Here is a 21,295-nt window from a genome sequence, read left to right on the forward strand (position 1 = left end):
AACAAACAGAGTCTGTTTTGAGAGACTCCCTCTACCACTGTCTTCTCTAATCTGAGCTTTTAATGTGCCCTTATGCTGAGATCAGTCGATTATAGACTCAGGCTGGGCATGCAGTTCCCCTTTCTGCTTTGACACCAGTGATCCATTGATGCTATAAGTACAGAACAGATGCTGAGCTTCACAATTCCTCAAATCAAACTAGTGGAACATCTGTAAGTAGTTGTTTTTGTTTGCCTGAGTGCACTAACTGTATGACTGCATTTCTGACTTTAAATTCTTATAGGAAAAGCTGCAAAGCATATATAGACCAGTGTTGGGAAATAATTAACTTAAAAGTAACAACACAACTAACATAACAACATTTTTCAAGAGTGTGACAGTACCTCAGTTATTTATACAATATATGAGCTTTCCCAGTAACAAGCTACTTTTCCAACAAGTAGGGGTGTAGCATCACAAAATACTACATTTATCTAATTGTATTGAGAACGCAGCAATGGAGATGAGGCAGTAATCAAACGGGCTCACCTAAATTGTTCTCTCTCATTTGTAGTAGTGCAAAATCCATTTAAGTTAATCAGTATTTTTGGACAGTAAATGTAAATTAACTAGTTAAACTAAATAGTTCACTTACATATATTTAGAGTTCTCGTCACTTTGTTTGGAGGGCCAGTAGTCACTGTTTTCTTTTTTGATGCAATGTAGTGAGACACAATAAAAGTGAAAGGGGCCAATTTTTGGAGGGTATAAAGGCAGGGATGTGAAGCTTATAATTTTATAAAAGCACTTACATTAATTCTTCTGTTAAAGCTTAATTTAGTTGTTTAAATAATTTTTGCTGGATTACAGGGTTATGTCGTCATGGTAAAGTTGTAAAATTGGATATAGCTTTACACAGAAATGATTAGCATGCAATTTCATCACACTAAAACCATGTTTACAACCATATAGTGTACGTCTTGTGCCAGGGTGGTTGACCAATGTCATCCAACGATTAGTGAGGTTGACTACTAACATAAATATATTTAGTGGAGGAGGTTTCAATGAGTGACAATTCTCAAATTAAATGAGACAACTTCTTAGAGAGTGTTTTTGCATGATGATAGCTTACTGAGCTTAACAGTGAATAACAGGTAGAACTGGTCGTTCAAACAACTGACGGACTAGTCGATTATGAAAACTAGTAGATTTGCACATTCCTAATTTTAATGTTTACAGATTGTCCCCATTCAATTCTACTGTAACCCAGATTTTTGATTTTTTTAAAGAAAGGGAGACACATAGAAATACATTTTTGAGGGAATCAACATTTTGCCACAAATGCTGTCGATTGAACTTAACTTGCACTAAACATGGAATATTCCTTTAAAAATAATAGACAGACTTTGGAAATTCCTGCTTCTTGCTTTGCTTTTGACTGAATGGATCTTCTTTGTAGTTGTATTCCACTCAAAGTATTACAGAACTGCAGAAGACCATGTGTTTATAAGAGCTGCCAAGATCTGTTAAGACAAGTTGGGCAGGACCTTCACAACATCTAGCACATACTGTATGCTGGACAATAGAGATACCAATCTCATTAGTACCACAGGGTTATGTAAGGTGTCAAGGAACAAAACATTTAAATATGTCTTGTTGTACCAATGTGGTAGTTTCTGGGCAGCGCACATTACATGTTAAAATTCCAATTAACCTGTTTGACTGGCAGAAGTTTAGTAAGACACTAAGATAATTTAGTCTTAACTTGAATATCAGATACCGTTTCCTTACACACCCATCAGATAATACCAAATGGATCCTTGACCCACTCAACTAGGTGCAAATAATTTTGATAAAATATGCCTAATTTTGGTAATGAGAAGAAATGTAGCATTTTGAGAAAGATCCTAACAGAGAAACTAAATGTCAAACACATGCACTTGTGAATCGCCTTCAACCTCCATCTGTCCACAATACGGCACTGAAAAACAAAACCCCAGAGGATTTACAGCGAAATTAAATTCTAATTATCCTTCATTACAAATGGCTGTGGTCTAAAGCAGATCACATTACTGACAACTGCTGTGTGCAGCTGCTCAGTGAGACCAAAACTCAGTGGCCCAGGCCCAGCTGATTAAGCCCTGCGGTCTCAAAAATCCCAAGACACGCCCTTGTAAATATGTTTTTGTCCAGGGGGGCTTGGGTAGCTTAGCAAGTAAAGAGGCTGACTTCCCCACCTAAATCTAAACATTTACGAAAATATGCCAAATATATACATTTTTGCCAAATAGTGTGAAATTTGGTTGCAAATTTCCTCAATTTGTAGTGGAGGTTTGCGCTTGAGTAAAAGATCAATCTTGTGATTTAAGAATCAATATCGAGATCGTTCAAATGAAGATTTGCATTGGAAAATCTATATTTTTACCCACCCCTATGAGCAAGTAAGTGAATATATTTATAGTTACTTACCTGAATAATAACACATCCAGTTTAATGGCACAGACTTTTGAAGGAAGGCTACTGTCTTCCTGAGTACAGAGGTTCGTTACCACCATAGTAACACAAGAGCGCATGTTAAGCATGTTCAACTGAACTGTGCGTTGGCAATGGGTCGGCAAAGTACTCGAATCTGTGTAGATATACCTGCGTGAAGTACGTTTCTTGCAAAAAAGTTATATGTAACTGTGGCAGGGCGGAGGGCGGGGCCGGGTCGTGATCCTACACACCCGGTCCCGTATTAGGCTAATCAAGCCTCCGTGAGGGATAAAGGTCGACTGCAGAGGATCGTGCGGGAGAGAGAGATAGTTTAACACAAACACACATAACTTATGACAAACTGGATTTTTAATTTCCTGTCATCCTCTATTTTGAAACATCAAGAAAATATTATAACATTTTATATTTTTAGAAGAGCTCTTTTAGTCTTTTTCATGCACTGTGTTGCGTGTTCTTGGCATTTCCTTTTTTATTCTGTCTGCAAAGTAAAAAAGACAACAGAGGTTGCGGTCTTGCAATCTGGTCACCAACTTAATTAAAAAGTGGGTAATTTTTTCAATGTAAAAATACTTTCTCCTATCCAATCTTAATAAGCAAAGAAAACTATATGCATGGCATTCGTAGATTGATTTCCTCAAAAAATATAAAAACTGCGTCTCTGTGCTGCTATAAAAGTATTGCAACATTGACTCAACCATTGGCGTGAGTTGGGGTGGGACTATACGTTTGATCGATAAACAGAAGATATTAGTTTTAGAGAAATCTGTTTATTTTGCAATTCCGTTTGGTGGCAAAGAAATTACACATTTCAACTTAAACAAGATTACTTCATTGGACTACACTTGGAATGCCTTGTTTCTCTCCCCAAATCCTCAACTCGGGCCTTTCTCCCTATTTCTTTTTTTTTTTTTTTTTTGAGAGGATGTTAAATTTTTTATTTTATCCTCTTTTCTTCACTTCATATACCTTTTAGCATCCTTTACTCTGTGGATATTTCAAAAGTAGGGGAACACTATGGAGATTATTGTTAATATGTCAAAATGATGGAAAGCATTTTAAATGATCTGACAATGTTCTACAATTTTCTAAATGACAGAAACCTTTAGGTTAAAGCAACCTCTGGATTTGACCCTCAAGAGTAGGCATCACTCATGGATGTAAACCTCCAGCATTGATTCACTCATTATAAATGATTTGTTCAATGAATTCTCAGTAGTCACTAGCAATGGCCTCTTGGAAATCCTCCTGAGAAATCCAGTGGTGTTGGCCTATGCATTTATTGCACTGTAAGTTTGACGTTGTTGATTAAACAAGCACACCACAGCTGCTGAGATACGAAACTCACCCGTGACATAACATGTCTTGAATGGCTCTCCAAGGGCTACTAACAGAGTGTGGTTTGCTTCTTGTAAGAAAATGCTACATGAGAGAAAGGAGACCGCAAGTTACTAGAGTCTCATGTTTCTTTGACATTACACAGCTTAGACACATTACACACGAATCCTGCTCCTGGCAAGAGGGAGGGAGAGCTGAGCTGATATGTGGAAGCTATGTTCACACAGTCAATGATAATATTGAAGATGGCAACTTCCATTACACAAAGTGAAGCGACTTAGTGTGGTTATTAGACTGTGGCTGTCACTCTTGTTTACAATTAAACCAAACTATAATCAAATGTGTAAACACAACTCTATATATTATTCTGCTACGGTGTGAATATAGACTATGTGTGTGTTTACAGTTCCCACATGTCTTCTGAAGCAGACTCAATGGGTTAAAGGAAAACACAGCAGGGGCGTCCCATATCTGTGACGGGAAAAGCTGAATGTGCAATATAATGTGCACCCAGAGCCTCTCATGGGCGAGCAGGAAGCTGTGTTAGGAAAGAGAGCTTCAGTGAAAGGGGTGGTATTCCTGCAGGGATTGGGGAGAGAGGAAGGTGGGGGACACTGCAGGTTTGCACATGTCTAATAACACAGAACTAATCAAGGCAGTAGAAACAGACAGACTTGGCTGCTAAAGCAAAACGAGCCCTGACAAGAGATCTATGAGACTTGCCCTTGATAAATGATCCACCCTGAATTTACCCATGGCTGTTCTAATGTCTAATGTACCATAATCCATACACTGATTAATGACTAAACACAACATGCAGCTATTGACCAAATTATTAAGAAACTCTCAGAGCATGGGGCCTGGGTAGCTCAGCGAGTATTGACGCTGACTACCACCCCTGGAGTTCGAATCCAGGGAGTGCTGAGTGACTCCATCCAGGTCTACTAAGCAACCAAATTGGCCCGGATGCTAGGAAGTGTAGAGTCACATGGGGTAACCTCCTCATGGGTTGCTATAATGTGTGGTTCTCGCTCTTTATAGAGACATGCCATTCCATTTTTCATTATTTAGGCCTATATAATTTTCAACCTGAATTTGGCAAAACAGGTTAATAAAGATTTAAAGGACTAAAATAATGCACGACTGACAAGCATGAGTTCAGTGAAACCAATAAATTCTATTTGTTAAACCAGTGCAACAGTTTCTTGGTTCCAGAAGTACAGTGGTGGCCAAACATATTGGCACCCTGGGTAAATATGAGCAAAGAAGGCTGTGAAAAATATGTCTTCATTGTTTGTCCTTTTGATCATTCATTCAAAATAGTCACAAAAATATATAATCTAACGGATATCAAACAATGGCAAACACAATTTAATTTTATCAAAAAACTAATATTTTTGTCAAATATATGTGTGGCACAACTATTAGCACCTAGGGCTGGGACGGTTACCGCATTACCGCAATACCGCGGTCACGTGACTCCAACCGCGGGTCTGAGCTTGTCACCGTCGCCACCGCAAAAAAACAAAAACAAAAAAGACATTGGCCTGCACATGTGTGCACGTTGTGTCTAATGACATGGATTCGTTGTGTCTAATGACATGGATTCATTGATTCTAATGATATGGATTATGTCTAATGATATTAGCCTACATGGATTCAAGGTTTTCTAAACAAAACGTATCAAAATATGGAGCAAATCCGACCTTTCATGAGTTGGGGAGCGCAATGTTCCATGACACATAATAACATTCCATTTGTATTAGAGATGCGCGGATGGGCTATTATTATTTAATCCACAACCGCATCACAAAACTCATCTGTCCGCACCAAAGTTTTTTGATAAATTTTCAAAACCGCATCCATGGCGCTGACTGTTTTAAGGTCTGAGCGATGCAAGACGCTGCTGCCGCGAGGCTAGAAAGCTCTTGGCTGTTCTAGAAAGGAGACTGATCCAATGCAGCAAAGATATTTTAAAGGCTAAAGTCCCTAGTAGGCTATAGCCTATTGGCTATGTTGTATCCCCAGAATATCAGCAGTGAAGTCCGTTTCCGATTGAGCACAGGGATAAAAATAAATAAATAAATAGTAACGCACATCGGCAAACCTGACTACTAGGCTACTGTAGCCTAAAATTTTATCATTTTGTTTTGAATTTTGTTTAAAATGCATTTTAAGATTTCTATTTATTTCTCATGTCTGTGAGGCAGTAGGCCTAGCCGCGAGTTTCGGTTCATTTATGAGAGAGCTCACGCAAGAAGAGATCGCATCGGCGCTTCCACGTCCTGCTGCTGATTATATGTCTGCTATATTTGCTTCTTATTTATTAATTCCAGGCAATTAGTTAATGAAACAGTGATTAAAATTAAGATACAATTTATACAAAACGAAATTTTAAGTTAAAGAAAGGCTTTCTACAAAACAAAACTTAATAAAGTGGTCAAAATCATGTCTGACCCATCTTCAATGCGAATGTATCTGATAATAATCTTAAATAAGGAAATCTATACAGTGATTAGTTCATGCCAAATTACTGCTTGATGAAAATTTGACTATTTAAAATTGTGCTCGTTTTTTTTCTTCGGATGTAGGTGACAATATTTAAAGTCTGTCTATCAAAAGCGACTTCTGATGTGTTGCCCAAAGTCTGGCGGGGGGGGGTGACTTCTCTGATCCAGTGTAATGTATTTAATGCGGTTTACCGCTATACCGCGGGAATATCTTGCTTTTCAACCGCGGTTAGAAAAAATCCATACCGCCCCAGCCCTATTAGCACCCCTAGAAATTCTTATGAGTAAAATAAATCTGAAGTATATTCCCATTCACATTTTATATTTTTAGTAAACCTGGGTGACTAGGAACATAAAATTGTTTAGCCATGACTTCCTGTTTCAGAGGGGTAAATCAGTCAATCCAGAAAGTCTCCTAAACTACAATCAGACGTCACCTACATCACAAAGAGTTGTTTGGGAGGGCTTCAAAGAAAAAGCCTCTGCTCTCATCCAACAACAAATTCAAGCATCTTCAGTTTGCCAGACACTACTGGAACTTCAAATGGGCCCGGGTCCTATGGTCAGATAAAACAAAAATAGTTTTTGGCAGCAAACACCAGAGATGGGTTTGGCAAACATGGAGAAGTAGCCAAATGGAAAAGTTCCTCCTGGCCACGGTTAAATATGGTGGTTAAATTATGTTGTAATTGGATACAAACAATGGAAATGTATAAAACTACTGATTTCTTGAAGTTGTTGATCATAACTTAAGTATAAAAACAATTTAATTTTAAAAGTTTACTGCAAAATATTCAAATTTACATAAATATAGAAGATTATTAAGAGTGTAGGGAGACCAACTTAAATGTGTAATTTGCATCGAGTCATGTAAGAGGGCTGTAGAGCTTGTGTACCACGACTCTCTGATTGGTGGATCTCTCTCTTCAGGATTCACAGGTAGTGTAGTTATTCACCAGGAATTCTGCTATTAAACAATTTTTTAATGAAGTTAAAATCATGAAGACTAATGGCTTAAACAGGACCATAAACCATCAATTAACAATCTTGGAGCTCACAGTATAGGTCTGTCTTTATAGGTTTATAAATTGCCATTAAAAATAAATTCCTCTATGGAAAAAATTAATGCAAGCTTTACATCCGCAACCAAACTGTTGCGTTCTATTCAGTCATGAAAACATCTGATTTGGAAATTCAAATACGTATTAAAATAAACATATGTGTTGGCCAAAAATTCAATATTAGTTTATCTATAATTTATTTAGGGGTTTTTGTTAGTATGAGAGTCTGCGCTAAGCACAGCAGGGCATGTGCTATTACACCCTGAGAGCCATCACACATGCACACACAGCAAAGCAACCCTAAATGTGGCCTGTCTTCTGAGAGACAGAACAAAAGCATTAAACGAAGCTCCAAGTGTTCTTCATTGTCTTTTTCCAGCCCGAAGTCGGCAGCTGACTGAATTAAGCAGCTCGTCCTCACAAACAAAATCGACAGAGAGGGAGACTGAGGGATATAGTTTGACATAAGACACACGAGGATCCCTCTATTGGGCCTCTAGCCTTTGTCACAGTAAAAAATGGCAGATGGGTGTTTGCACTGGTCAGGGCCATGAACCCTCTGATTCTATTAGGACAGCTGTGAGGCACAAGTAACCCCTTCTCAGTTTACAAAGGGAAAGAAAGTAGGGACAGGACATGATGGTTAACTAGATTAGTCTACAAACAACCAACAAGTCGATTACATGTTGACACATACAGACATATCTATTTTGCCACTGTGTGAGAGCGAGAGAGAGAGAAGAGAGGCACCCAGTACCCCTGCCATGTCTGCAATCAGTGGATGGCTCTTGACACAGTACTCTTGTGTTTGGGATCCGCTGTTTTTACGGCTCACCCACTCCAGGAATGCACTCTGTGCACAGCTAATGACAGACTGGAGTCTCTGTGGTGCACACCAGCAGTCTGAGCAAAAACTGCCAGTCAGCCGCCTGGAGCCTTGGCCTCCTGATGCAACAAAGCAGCTGTGCTTAGAGGTGCTGACACCCATTGTGCTGGCTAATGGCTATAAGCAGCTAGAGTGAGAAAAGGGCATCTGTTTCAATGTGACTAGGCCATTGAGAGGGTCAAAAGTGAATGGCCATCAAACAGGATCCACAAAGACAGATGGTTCATTTTTGGGGCTGGGTATCACCAACTACCTCGAAATACGATCCACAAGCATCAATTAAATGCATTCAGGTGCATTATTATATTAATACATAATTGGATTGAAACTGAAACTGCAGCAAGTGTTCATGGAAGAGGATGAGACTACAGAATCAGTCAGTATGTTTATATGCCAGGGCTCTAGACTAACATTTGAGAGCTTCTACAGATGGTCGCACCAGCACCAGCTGCGATTCCTAACCAGACATGATGCGAAACCACAATATTCATACTTTAATATGATTATACATGACAATAAAACCAGATGTTATGACAGTCAGATGGAACCGTCTGTACTAAACGTACCTTATTTTTTCACTGAAGATGCGTATGGACATGGACTTATACAACAAACCTCAAGGGGACATAATTACATGATCACACACATTCACAGGGCAAAGTTACTTTATGAATTTCATAAAAATTCAGTCTTATTACCATTTTTTACGCACACACACACAGTACTTTGTAATTTTGTTGATCTCCATGTGACAGGGAAGCAGAGAGAAATTCAAAATCAGTCGCCGATGTGTGCGTGTATATAGAGCTCTGGTTGAAGAGAACGAGATCTCAAACACAACATTCCGTAGGTCTGTGACATACTCAGTGAAAAACTAGTTTTGAACCAGCTAGTGTCACCTCAGCTTTAATATACTGTTATGAAAAGGATCGTATGTTGCAGCGTCACACCACGTCTCGTTAGGACATGGTGTATTAGTTTTCTTTCATGGTTTCTTTTCATCAGGATGTGGTATTTGCAATACGATCATAGTAACCAAAGGTAAAAGTAAAACCATTATAAAATGGACAGTAACCATAAAAAAATAATGCAATTTTTCATAAGAAAAACACATCCCAAAATTAAATTGTATATTTGTATTCACTCATTACCCCGATATATTGATTTAAGTTCATGGTAAATATTTCTTAATATCTGTGATGTGTGGATTGAAAGCCTTAGCTACAATTTCTGTCTATTTATTCCTTTTCAATGCTGTTTAGAATGTTGGGGCAAATTAACATGATTTTAAACTAGTTTAATCATCGACACATTTTGGGTTTTCATAGAGGTTTTATACGAACAATCAATGCCGAATCCGCAACCCAGTCCGCACTTCTCGCGGTGCCGTTTATGATGCTCTGAGCGCTCTAACCCAGTCGACGTGTGCTCGGCGATGATCTGTCCATTGAGCCTTGAGCCGTGCTGATATTTCATATGCGCAACAAAAAACTGCACAATCAGAGAGTCGGACAACTTTGTAGTCATACCAGTGCGACCTCTTGAAAAAATGCAACCATTTTGTCACAGTCTGGAGCCCTGCATGACCTTTCAAAATATTAATTAATTTGGACAAAAATAATAATTTGCCTTTTTAAAATACCATCCAAGCACTTTACGATGATTACAAATATTTTACAGCTCAAACACTACAAAAGTTAACAGAACAATTTATTAAATTGTTTTTATAAAAGTATAAGCTTCACATTTCTGCCTTTATATCCTATAAACATTTAGCTCCATTCACTTCCATTTTAAGCGCACTGTAACCTTGAGTTTAGCTTTTCGAAATTATGTTTTGTGGAAGGCTAATCAACATAATAACGCAAATGCTGCCCATTGAGCTTAACTTGCACTGAACCCAGAATATTCCTTTAATTTAACCTCAATGGGGATCGGCTCTCAACATACAAATCACAAAAACAAATCCAGAACACCAGTCACAGAACATCTCTCATAACAATTAGCAAAAAATTTAACTGGCAAAAGAAAAAGGCCTGATTGCATAAGCAATACAGTGTGTACTCCACAATTATCTCAGATTTTTAGTTTCGGGGAAATGTCAAATCTAGGCCAATGAGGAACTGACAGTTGTTAGTCGCTAACATTTTACTTCCTCATAACGCCTGTTTTAGCAATCCTGGCTATACAAAGCAAGATGTGGATTCTGTAACATATTTGCACATCATGAATCATCAAAGATGCGAATGGGCTTTTATAAGCCGAAATGGGTTAAATTGTGCAATTGTGTGATTTCCCTTGTGTAATGAATATTTTAAATATTGACTGCTAGTTACTAAGCTAAGAACAAGGAGAAATAGTAGACCAAAAAGACTGATCAGAGAATGAAAGAGTGAGAAATACATAGAACGAGAACAAAACAGAGACATCAAGTTATTTTTAGATTCTCATTACAAGAGGCAATTTAGCTGAGATTGTGTTTTATATTATGTCCCCTTTCTACCAATGATAAACCATACATTAACCTTTAAACTCTCAACTGTGCCATTTGTGTTTGAGCTCAAAGGTAAAGGGTGTGGACGGGTGAGTGAGTGAGGTAAATATTAAATAAAGTTACTCCTTTCAACAATCATGCTCAAATCTATCCTTGCTGAACACTTGCTTAGTTTAAAGCTTCATGCCAAACTAGCTGCATTAGGGGTCTTGAGCATCCTTCTCTATCATAAAATTGACAAAAGTTCTACTTTACAGACACACATGAGCGAAGGCCTCAAGACCACAAGTCCGCATCAACTATAACATTTTGGGCATGTCATGGTCATAGTGAGGGCTGAAACTTGTACAACTAAACTTGCAAAACACCATTGTGTCCCACAATGAAACAACATTTTTGACCGAACGAATTTGGCAAAACATGAGCCTTATAATTTATATAATTCCTAACGGTTTTCACAAAAACTGGCTTTCAACCATCAGGTCGAACAGTTCTGAGCATGGTTCGGAACGGTTACAGTAGAATTTCCAATGGAGCACCGTTCAGCACAGCATGTAAAGCTTTCTCGGCCCGGAATTCTCAGCATGGTTAGCAAACAGTAGGCCTACTCAACCGTTCTCAACCTTGGTGATAGAATGGCTTTAGTACAGGGCTCCAGATTGCAAATAATATGGTCACAAATGCAACCAAAAATAATTGATTGCGACAATAATAAAAAATCTAGTCACCATTGGCGACAGTCGGGTTGTGTGCGTTCATATGCGGTTTCGTCAGATATCATCTTACATCTTTAGAGCGTGCACCATCAGTGCGTCTCAAGCCACTTTTCACCAGTTCTGTTGTGACTAGCTTCCTGCACTGCACGCAACAAACCCAACTCGAGAGAGTCGTGACCAAATTACTCTTTTGAACCGGATCTTTTTCATCTGAAACGAACTGAGGGTGTGAACTCAGGAGCTCAGGTTAGCAGTTTGAATCAGAGTCAGTTTCTCAGCAAATCATCCATCAGTGTGCTCACAACTGGGAGCACAGACATTTAAAAAATAATAAAAATATTTCAGGCTTCAAGTCCCGCACCACTAATATATATATATATATATATATATGTGTGTGTGTGTGTGTGTGTGAGAGAGATCTAGCTTTTGACACTTAGGACAATTGAGGGACTTGTACACAACTATTACACAAGGTGCAAACATTCATTGATGCTCAAGAAGGCAACACACTACTATACACCATACTATACTTACTGTAAATATCTGCTTATGTAGATTCTGAAGGGCAGTCCTAAATAAAATGAAAAAAAAAAGGGTATCGCTTATATTTGTATAAATTATGAAAGGGGTAAAACTAGGGTTGTGCCGATGGACGATATCATCGTCCATCGTGATGGCTGACCAACATCACGATGTAGAGCCAGCATCGTGATGCCACGCCCCCTTTTGTGAGTCTTGCTAGTGTGACTCACTAATCCTAGTCTCTTCTATAGTTAACCTAAAAACTTTGCAGGGATTGCTCTGTAAATTAAATTGAGAATATAACTAATGCATATATGCTATTTTAAATACTGTAGTATATGCCAGAGACGTGACGTGTTAGTCTGTGAAAATACCGTGTCAGGCAGGCTACACAAATATTGATCTTGACATTGTTAGCGTCTTGTCTTTTTTACATGTCTTACACTGTACATTTAGATTAAAATATTTTATGTTGTAGGCTACAAGAAAATAGCCTTTATTAATTAATTATTAGTAGTTGTAGTGTCTCAGAAAATCTTGTTCATTGTCACATAGCTCTTGTATACACTGAAGCGGCAGTTTAAGATAAACCCAGACCAGCTGAACGTCAAATCACTTTTGTCTGGTTAATACTTTTAAAGAAAAATTTCCTTGGCCATAAATCCATAATGTCAAATCAAATGAAAGAAACAAGGTGAATATGAATAACACACATTTATTAAAACATAGAAGAACAACAAATAAAACAAGAAAACGGGAACAACACTCAGACCGATACTCGGCATTAACATTTCACTTATAATTAGCAGCACAATTAACTTCAGCATTAGCCTATGTTATTTAAATATTGTAAAGTGGTCATATGAACTACACAAATGAACGTTTAAAAAATGATATGCAAAATCGAATAGCTCCGCAACGGATGGCGAAAAATGCGTAAAGAAGTCTAATAACTTTCACCATAGACCATGTTTAAATTTCGATGTTTCTGGCCAGAAATACCAACATATTCACTTTATCTGGTTTTAATAAGCTGCGGATTGGAGTAACTACACTACCCGCTGTGCTGAAGACCCGCTCTGATGGAGTACTGGTAGCACGTATGCACAGATATTTCCGTGCTAATCTTGCCATGAACGGAAACCTTTTGTCGTTCGTTTTCCACCAAGTCAGTGGGTCCTCTTCCCCATCAATGGCCATTTCCTGCAGGTACATGGTCATTTCTGCCTCGACCTTTTGCTCATCAGTGAGTAAAATAACGAAATTATAGTTTTATGTGGAAAATAGTATTTGTGTAAAGAGATATATTAAAATAAAAAGTGCACAACTCTTCTTAAGTGAAAGCTAAAAAAAAAAATGCTTCACGTGTCGTGCAACCTACTGATAAAGCGCCGACGAGTCATTAGTTGGGTTAGTAAAATAACGAAATTATAATTTTTCATTTAATTTTTGAAAATTATATGAAATTATATAACCCCGCCCCACCGACGATATCATCGTCCATCGCGATGTTTTACTGTCAACATCGTCAACTGCCAATTTAGGGGACATCGCCCAACCCTAGGTAAAACACATAAAAAACACAACATATATACACACTGAATCTAAATTTTACATTAACCCACCCTAACACCCCTACCCAATCACCAACCCCACCCTGACCCCCAAGGAACACCCCTGTGGTCACAAATAGAACACACACACACACCCACAAATTCCGAACCCCCAGCCTTCTGCTTGACATCTACAGGGAGAGATTGTAACAGGTAGTTACATTTTGGAATAAAATTAATTTTAATAACATTAACCTGCCCAATCATAGATAAATGTAATGAAGCCCACCTGCCCACATCACTCGAAAACATTTGTATTAAAGGGTCAAAATGAACTTTAAATAAATCAGACAAATTTGCTGGGAATAAAATACTTAGAGACTCCTAGTGACGGATTAATTGACAGCTGTTGTTATTATTATTCCTCACACGGTCGCAAGACGACATGTACATGAATCTGGCGTGGTGAGCTGGAACCTGCTTACGTCAGCTGTCACCGCTTACGTCACGAAGTAGCGCAACAGCCAATAGGAAAATTTAACTGCAGTAGCCACCGTTCAACCTGAAGAGGGCAGCACTCAGACGTTTTTACACCATATATTGTAGAATTAAAACACTTTATATACAAATGTCAAAATAATTACTTGAATCAATGACCAGTACTAATAAAGCCCCATTCTTACAGATCATTAACTAAAAAAAGTTGGTTTAGGGTTTAGTTACCCTGTAATAATTCTGTGGCGGCAAGGCAAAGATCTAATAGAGATGAATAATAAAATATCATCTGAGTTATAAGCCAAAAGCTTATGTGCCATCCCTCCCGCCACCACCCCTGGAAAATCATCTTCCCTTCTTATCGCGGCTGCTAATGGTTCCAGGGTAAAACAGAACAATAATGGGGAAAGATCATTAATCTGTATTTATCCAATTGTTTGTACCACCGCAACCGGGTGTCTATAAAAGTAACTTAATCCATCCAATAAAAGTATTCCCGGACCCGTATATTTCCAAAATCATAAAAATAAAAATCCATACTACCATATCAAATGCCTTTTCAGTGTCAAGATCAAATTAGAATTAAATATTCCCTTCCAACTCCACAAATTCTCGTGCTTTGGATTTTTGATGAATGAGCCGACTCCTAAGGACTAGTGTTGTCAAAAATACCGGTACCAAGTCGGTACTCAAACAAAAAATTATTTACTATACCAGAATTTCTGAAGGTACCGGGTCTACCCGGTAACCATGCAGAGGCGGGAACTTTTGAACGCTCACAACAAGCAAAAGATGACGACAAGCAAAGCTGCTGCGGAGCCTCAACTGAATCATGTCGAAATGAAAAGTGGAAAAAGCCAGGTAATTTGAGGCTGATGAAAAGGGAAACATCAAAGATCAGCAAAAACCTGTTTGACGCTGCTTTCGCAATTTTCTGACGATAGGAGGGAACACATCAAACTTAATAAAGACAGACAACGGATTTATTCAAGCAAATAAAGCAGATGAGTTTAAAAGCATATTATCATTTGCATTAGGGCTGAAACGTTTAGTCGACATTATCGACATCGTCGAAAATACAAAATTGATGAGAAAAACGTTCGTTGATGTATAGCCTAGTCGTTTGATCTCATTTAACGTAACATGAATTCGCATTAAACTGTAACAATATCGCGTGAGAGCAGCAATTCACGCTTGATGGAGGACGAATTACACAGATCAGTCCAGATGCACTCTAAACTTTCACAGTTTATTTTATGTAGATCCCAAAGTATTAGCGAATGATTAAAAAAAAAGTACATTCAGAAGCATGTACCGTTGTGGAATAAGCGGAGGCGGAGCTCTTTAAAGGAAACATCCCGGCGTAACATCTTAAATGCAGTAAAATTGCTTTATTAGCCTAAAGTTCAAATAATACAGAAGCAGGTCATGTTAATAACTATAAACTCAGAAACTGGCATTTCTGTGTGTTGTCAGAAATGCCAGTTATATATATATATATATATATATATAGACTATATATATATATATATATATATATATATATATATCTATCTATCTATATGTCACTATGCATTTCTTATAATGAAGAAAATTGGCAATATGCAGCTTTATTAATAAGAGCACTTTGCACATTAGTTTGGAAATTGTTTTTATTAATTCTATTGTATGCTTGTTTATTTAGGCTTTTTTTTAGTACTTGGTAAAAACTTAAATTAAAAGTTTCAAAAGTTGAAGCAAATCTTTTATAAGTGTTCAAAAATACTTTAAGCATACATTGTTCAGTTTTGTTATAATTAAAAAATAATATATTTAAATTAAAGTGTTGCTCAATGGCATATTTCTGTTCTTAGTTCTGCTGCTAATGTTTTGTAGACTTTGTTAATAAAAGAGTGTTTTGTTTAGTAACCCGTTTTTGCTTTGGTACCAAAAATGGTATCGAGTACCGTGAAATTTCAATGGTATTGGTACCGACTACTGAAATTTTGGTACTGTGACAACACTACTAAGGACTGCTTTAAGTGCCTCCAAAGCCACGCCCACAGAGGGTACTGTGGTCCAGTTGATCTACATATAAACATTGATTTCGGCCTTTAACATTTGTAGGAATTCAGGATTTTGCACCGACACTAAGATGTTTCCAATTGAGCAATCCACAACAGATGAAATGAGGGACTTAGATAAAAATAAATCTATTCTAGAATAAATCTTATGGACTGATGAAAAAATTTATGATGACTGACACACGACTGCTTTAAAATGCTCATTTTGAGCGTGTGCTCTGTTCCTCCTAATGCCAAAATGGACAATTTATTAAATTAAAATCGGGACATGTCCTAGCATGATTAATTAAACCGCTAAAGCCTGCAATCTTAGTGTGGAAGAGCTGTGTACTTTAAATGAATGTATAAATCTGACCGCTCATACACTGGAATACATTTTGTAAACTAAATATTTATATAATTAAATCACAGCTTTTGAGCTTTTATCTCAACTCAACTTTATTTATATAGCATTTAAAATAACAGTTCACCAAAGTGCTTCAGGGTAATACAATTTAAATATAATATTTAAAAATTACCTCATTCCAAACACCAGCAATCTTAAACAAAAAATACAAACATCCAAAACGGTGTCCTACATTTCATTTGTCAGACTCAAAGGCCAGTGTAAAGAGATGAGATTTCAGACGTGACTTAAAAAGTCTCAGTGTCGCAAAATGTTTACTTGAGAAAGTGAAGATTCTGGCAAAAAAATACATGTCATAGTAAAAGCACATTTCAAAATATAAGATAGAGCCCTGAAATTGAAGAAATCGTGACAGAAATATATTACGACTGTATAATTACATGTAATATTCACTGTAATTATAATAATAATGAATAATATTAATAGTAATAATTAAGAGTTATATAACAAACAAGACCACTGTAGAATAAAAATTTGGCAAGTAAATGCAATAAGTTGTAATTTCACTTGTTAAAATTTTTAAGATTGAATTGATTAGACACCATTTTGATGATAAAATTAAATTACACTCATTTATGAACATGGAGTTCTGGACAATAATAATAAAAACAAAAAGGAAAACATGATTTGCTAAAGAATAAAACAGATTTCAGTAGGGCACAACTTAAAACACTTAAGCAATGCATCATTGATTGAGAAACACTTGAAGGAAACATGGATTTATTTTTAATTTACATTTATTTACAATTAAAAGTTTAAATAGGCTAAATGGGTATGTTCAATAGCACATTTTCACTTTAGCATATTAATAAATGTTATAAATGTATTTAGACTGCTGTTTTTTCATTATAAAAATGCCATAGTTCTTTACATAGAAAACATAGCTTAGGTTACCATGAACTATTACAAATATCATTGTTAAAACTATGGATACTATGGCATTTTCATAATTATGGACCAAGCTATCAGTTTTCCATCTGTGTAAATTCTGTGATACCGTCATGCTCTCTGATTGTAGGAAAATATGTTGTTTTGTTTGCCTTCAGAAATTCCAAGACATGACTGTATTAGTAGGAGCCTGATGAAAGGAATCTGTAAAAAAGACCCACCTTAGTCACACTGTCAGAATATTTCAATTTAAACATATAAAAATTAGGTCTTCATTTTTTCCACAGATGTTACTGTTAATATAATCATTTTCATCTGCATCCCAACCTCAAAATCACTGCTGTCCTGTCAAATGTGCATTTAAATGACTTTTGCATGGGTGTTACCAAAGCAGGTTACCAAAGCAGGAGCCAGCACGGTCGACTTCGTCCGCCCGGAGGAGGAAAAGAAGACGGGCTTCCGTCTCCCAGCCAACGTCAGCCACGGTCAGTGAGCCCAAGCCCACGCATGCCACTGTGAGCAAGCCAGAACCCACGCAGGTCACTGTGAGCGAGCCTGAGTCCTCGTCAGCCACGGCGAGCGAGCCTGAGCCCTCGACCGTCCCTGAGCCAGCGCCTGTAGCCTCGACCGTCCCTGAGCCAGCGCCTGTAGCCTCGACCGTCCCTGAGCCAGCGGCAGTGGTCTCAACCGTCCCAGCGCCAGCAACCATGACCGTCCAAGAGCCAGCGCCAGTAGCCATGACCGTCCAAGAGCCAGCGCCAGTAGCCATGACCGTCCAAGAGTCAGCGCCAGTGGTCGTGCCTGTCCAAGAGTCAGCTCTTCCCGAGCCTCCTAGGGCTCCGCCTCTCCAGTCTCGAGTCTTCCAGGGCTCCTCCTCTCGAGCCTCCCAGGGCTCCGTCTCCCAAGTCTCTCGAGTCTTCCAGGGCTCCGCCTCCCGAGCTTTCCAGAGCTCCGCCTTCCGAGCCTCCCGAGCTTTCCAGGGCTCCGCCTTCCGAGCTTTCCAGGGCTCCGCCTCTCGAGCCTTCCAGGGCTCTGCCTCTCGAGCCTTCCAGGGCTCTTCTTCCCGAGCCTTCCACGGCTCTTCTTCCCGAGCCTTCCACGGCTCCTCCTCCCGAGCCTCCTAGGGCTCCGCCTCTCAAGCATCTCGAGCCTTCCAGGGCTCCGCCTCTCAAGCATCCCGAGCCTCCTACGGCTCTGCTCCCAGAGACTCCAGAGCTTTCTAGGGCTCCGCCTCTCGAGCCTCCTACGGCTCCGCCTCCAGAGCCTCCTACGGCTCTGCTCCCAGAGCCTCCTACGGCCCCGCCTGCCGAGCCTCCTACGGCTCCGCCTCCCGAGCCTCCTATGGATCTGCGCCCAGAGACTCCAGAGCCTTCTAGGGCTCCGCCTCTAGTGCATCCTACGGCTCTGCCTTCCGAGCCTTCCTCAGCTCCGCCACCAGAGCCTCCCTCGACTCCGCCACCAGAGCCTCCCTCGACTCCGCCACCAGAGCCTCCCATGGCTCTGCCTCTTGAGCCTCCCACGGCTCTGCCTCTTGAGCCTCCCACTGCTCCGCCCCCTAATCCTCCAGAGCTTTCCACGGTTCCGCCTTCCTTGGCTCCGTCTCCTGAGCCTTCCTCAGCTTCGTCTCTTGAGCCTTCCAGGTCTCCGCCCCTAAAGCCTCCTACGGCGCCCCCTTCCTCAGCTCCATCTCCTGAGCCTTCCAGGCCTCCGCCTCTAGAGCTGCCTACGGTGCCACCGCCCTCGGCTCCACCTCCTGAGCCATCCTCGGCTCCGCCTCCTAGGCCTCCTCGGCTCCGTCTCCTGAGCCCTCCTCAGCTCCGTCTCCTGAGCCTTCCTCAGCTCCGTCCCCAGAGCCTTCCAGGTCTCCGCCTCCTAGGCCTTCCTCGGCTCCCCCTCCTGAGCCTTCCTCAGCACCGTCTCCTCAGCTTCCAGAGCCTCCCTCAGCTCCGCCTCCTGAGCCTCCCTCATCTTCGTCCCCAGAGCCCCTCTCAGCTCCGCCTCCGGGACCTGTCCCTGTCCGATGGCCTCCTCCCAGGCCCCCTGAACCGGCCCCTGCTCTACGGCCATCTCCCAGACCACCAAGACATGTCCCTGTCCTGTGGCCACCTCCCAGGTCCCCTGAACCGGCCCTTGCCAAGTGGTCAGCCCCAGGGTCATCTAAACCGGCCTCTGTCCTGTGGCCACCTCCCAGGCCCCCCGAACCGGTCCCTTTTCCTTGTCTGCCCCTTGTTGCCCCCTGGACTGCCTGTCTGCCCCTCGTTGCTCCTGGTCTGCTTGCCTGCCCCTTGTGCCCCCATGGACTGCCTTTGTGCCCCCGTGGACTGTCTCATTGCCCCTTTTGCTCCCGTGGACTGCCTATTTGCCCCTATTGCCTCCTTGGACTTCCTGATTGCCCCTTGTGCCCCCTTTGGTCTGTCTGTTTGCCCCTGGTGCCCTCACTTTGTTTCTTGTGGGTTTTTGTCATTTATTTTTTAGGATCGTCTGGAATCCGATCCTTTGAGGGGGGGTTCTGTCATGTTCACTGTTGTCTTTTGTTTTGTGCTTTTATGTTGAAGTTTAGTTTAGCTCCTGTTTCCGGTTTTGGTTTTTGTAGTCCTTTGTAGTTTCTTTTATTACCTTGTCTTGTTTCACTGTTGCCCTTTGTTTTTCAGTTTTGTCACTTTTGTATTCCTTAGTTTTCACTTTTGTCCCTTTTGCACTTCCATAGTTTTCTTGTCAGCGCTCGTGTGCTCTGTTCATTGTTTTCACCTGCCCTCGTTAGTTGGCTTTGGGTTTTAGTTTATCACCTTGTTATCTTGTTTGAGTTCTGTTTGTTCATTGGTTCCCGTCTCCCTGTTCATGTATTTAAACCCTGTCTGTTTGTTCAGTCTCTGTCGGTTGTTGTTTGTTCATGAGTGTTTGTGTATGGATCGGTTCATGTTTGCTGTTCTTGCCCGCGGATGTTGGTTTCGTGTTCGTCCGAGGTTCCCCTTCCCCTTCCCCTTCCCCTTCCCCTTCCCCTTCATGGATGTTCGTCAACTTGTGCTCACTGGTGTGTAACTTTGTGTTTTGAATTCACTTTTCCCATCGTGGACTTTTGATTTGTTCCAGTGTTTGTGTTCTTTTCATCCGTGTGTTAGTTTGACTTTGAGTTTATTTTCCCATCGTGGACTTTTCTTTGGTTCCTGTGTTTTCTTATCTGTGTACCTTCATTAATTAAACCGCTTTTGGATCCGAATTCCCTGTCTGCCCTCTCCTTTCCACATTCGTGACAATTGGCTAGTTGATTTTACGAACGTTCCATGATTGTCAGACGTCACTGGTGGGCGACGGTATTTCCGGTCTAACGTTACGTTAGCTTTATCAGCGATGCCGGTAACTGTCAGGTAAGACTAGGACCAGATAAACATGGCTTTCTACACCAGATCCCTTCAACATCTGCCAAGGATAACAATAAACGACGTACACCGAATAATTCAAGCTTCATCATCGGCTCCCAAGAGCAAGAGGGAAAAGGGTTTCAAGATATACGTCTCTTCATTCACTGACAATTATGAAGGTAAGTTATGCTATGTCTTTAGCTAGCTGTAGCCCTAACGTTAGCGATGATGCTAGGTGACGTTAGGCTAGAAATTAACCTTTACAAAATACTTATTAAACGATTAATTTTAGTTGTTGGTCACATGTGGTTTATTATATGTTCATTTTACTATCTGACATTGAATAAATGTATGGGCTTTTCTTCAACAAGGGGCACTTTTAGGCTTGTGAAGTTGAATAAAAAAAACTTGTTCAAAAGTCACGTAACACAGTCTCATAAATTTAAATAACTTGTCTAATTTTAAGGTCTGTAAGAGGACAAACTTAGATTACAAGAGAAGTTATGAGACTGTGTTAGTTATTCTGTTTTTA

General features: G+C 40.0%; 2 protein-coding genes across 3 annotated transcripts in view; one reads left to right on the forward strand and one right to left on the reverse strand.

Annotated features, from left to right (window-relative positions):
- Positions 1 to 21,295, reverse strand: part of LOC127624055 (sushi domain-containing protein 6-like) — a 47,666-nt gene that overhangs the window by 11,205 nt on the left and 15,166 nt on the right. The window lies entirely within an intron of this gene.
- On the forward strand, positions 112 to 20,401 carry LOC127624054 (uncharacterized). Of its 2 annotated transcripts, none has more exons than XM_052098674.1 (2): positions 112 to 212; positions 17,796 to 20,401. In XM_052098674.1, exon 2 carries the CDS (start codon positions 18,746 to 18,748, stop codon positions 19,877 to 19,879), a length of 1,134 nt encoding a protein of 377 aa, XP_051954634.1. In that variant the 5' UTR covers positions 112 to 212; positions 17,796 to 18,745; the 3' UTR covers positions 19,880 to 20,401. Both variants share the same exon structure in this region, with proteins under 2 accessions (XP_051954634.1, XP_051954635.1).

Source organism: Xyrauchen texanus, chromosome 30 (genome assembly GCF_025860055.1).
Source record: "Xyrauchen texanus isolate HMW12.3.18 chromosome 30, RBS_HiC_50CHRs, whole genome shotgun sequence".
Classification (NCBI taxonomy): Eukaryota; Metazoa; Chordata; class Actinopteri; order Cypriniformes; family Catostomidae; genus Xyrauchen; species Xyrauchen texanus.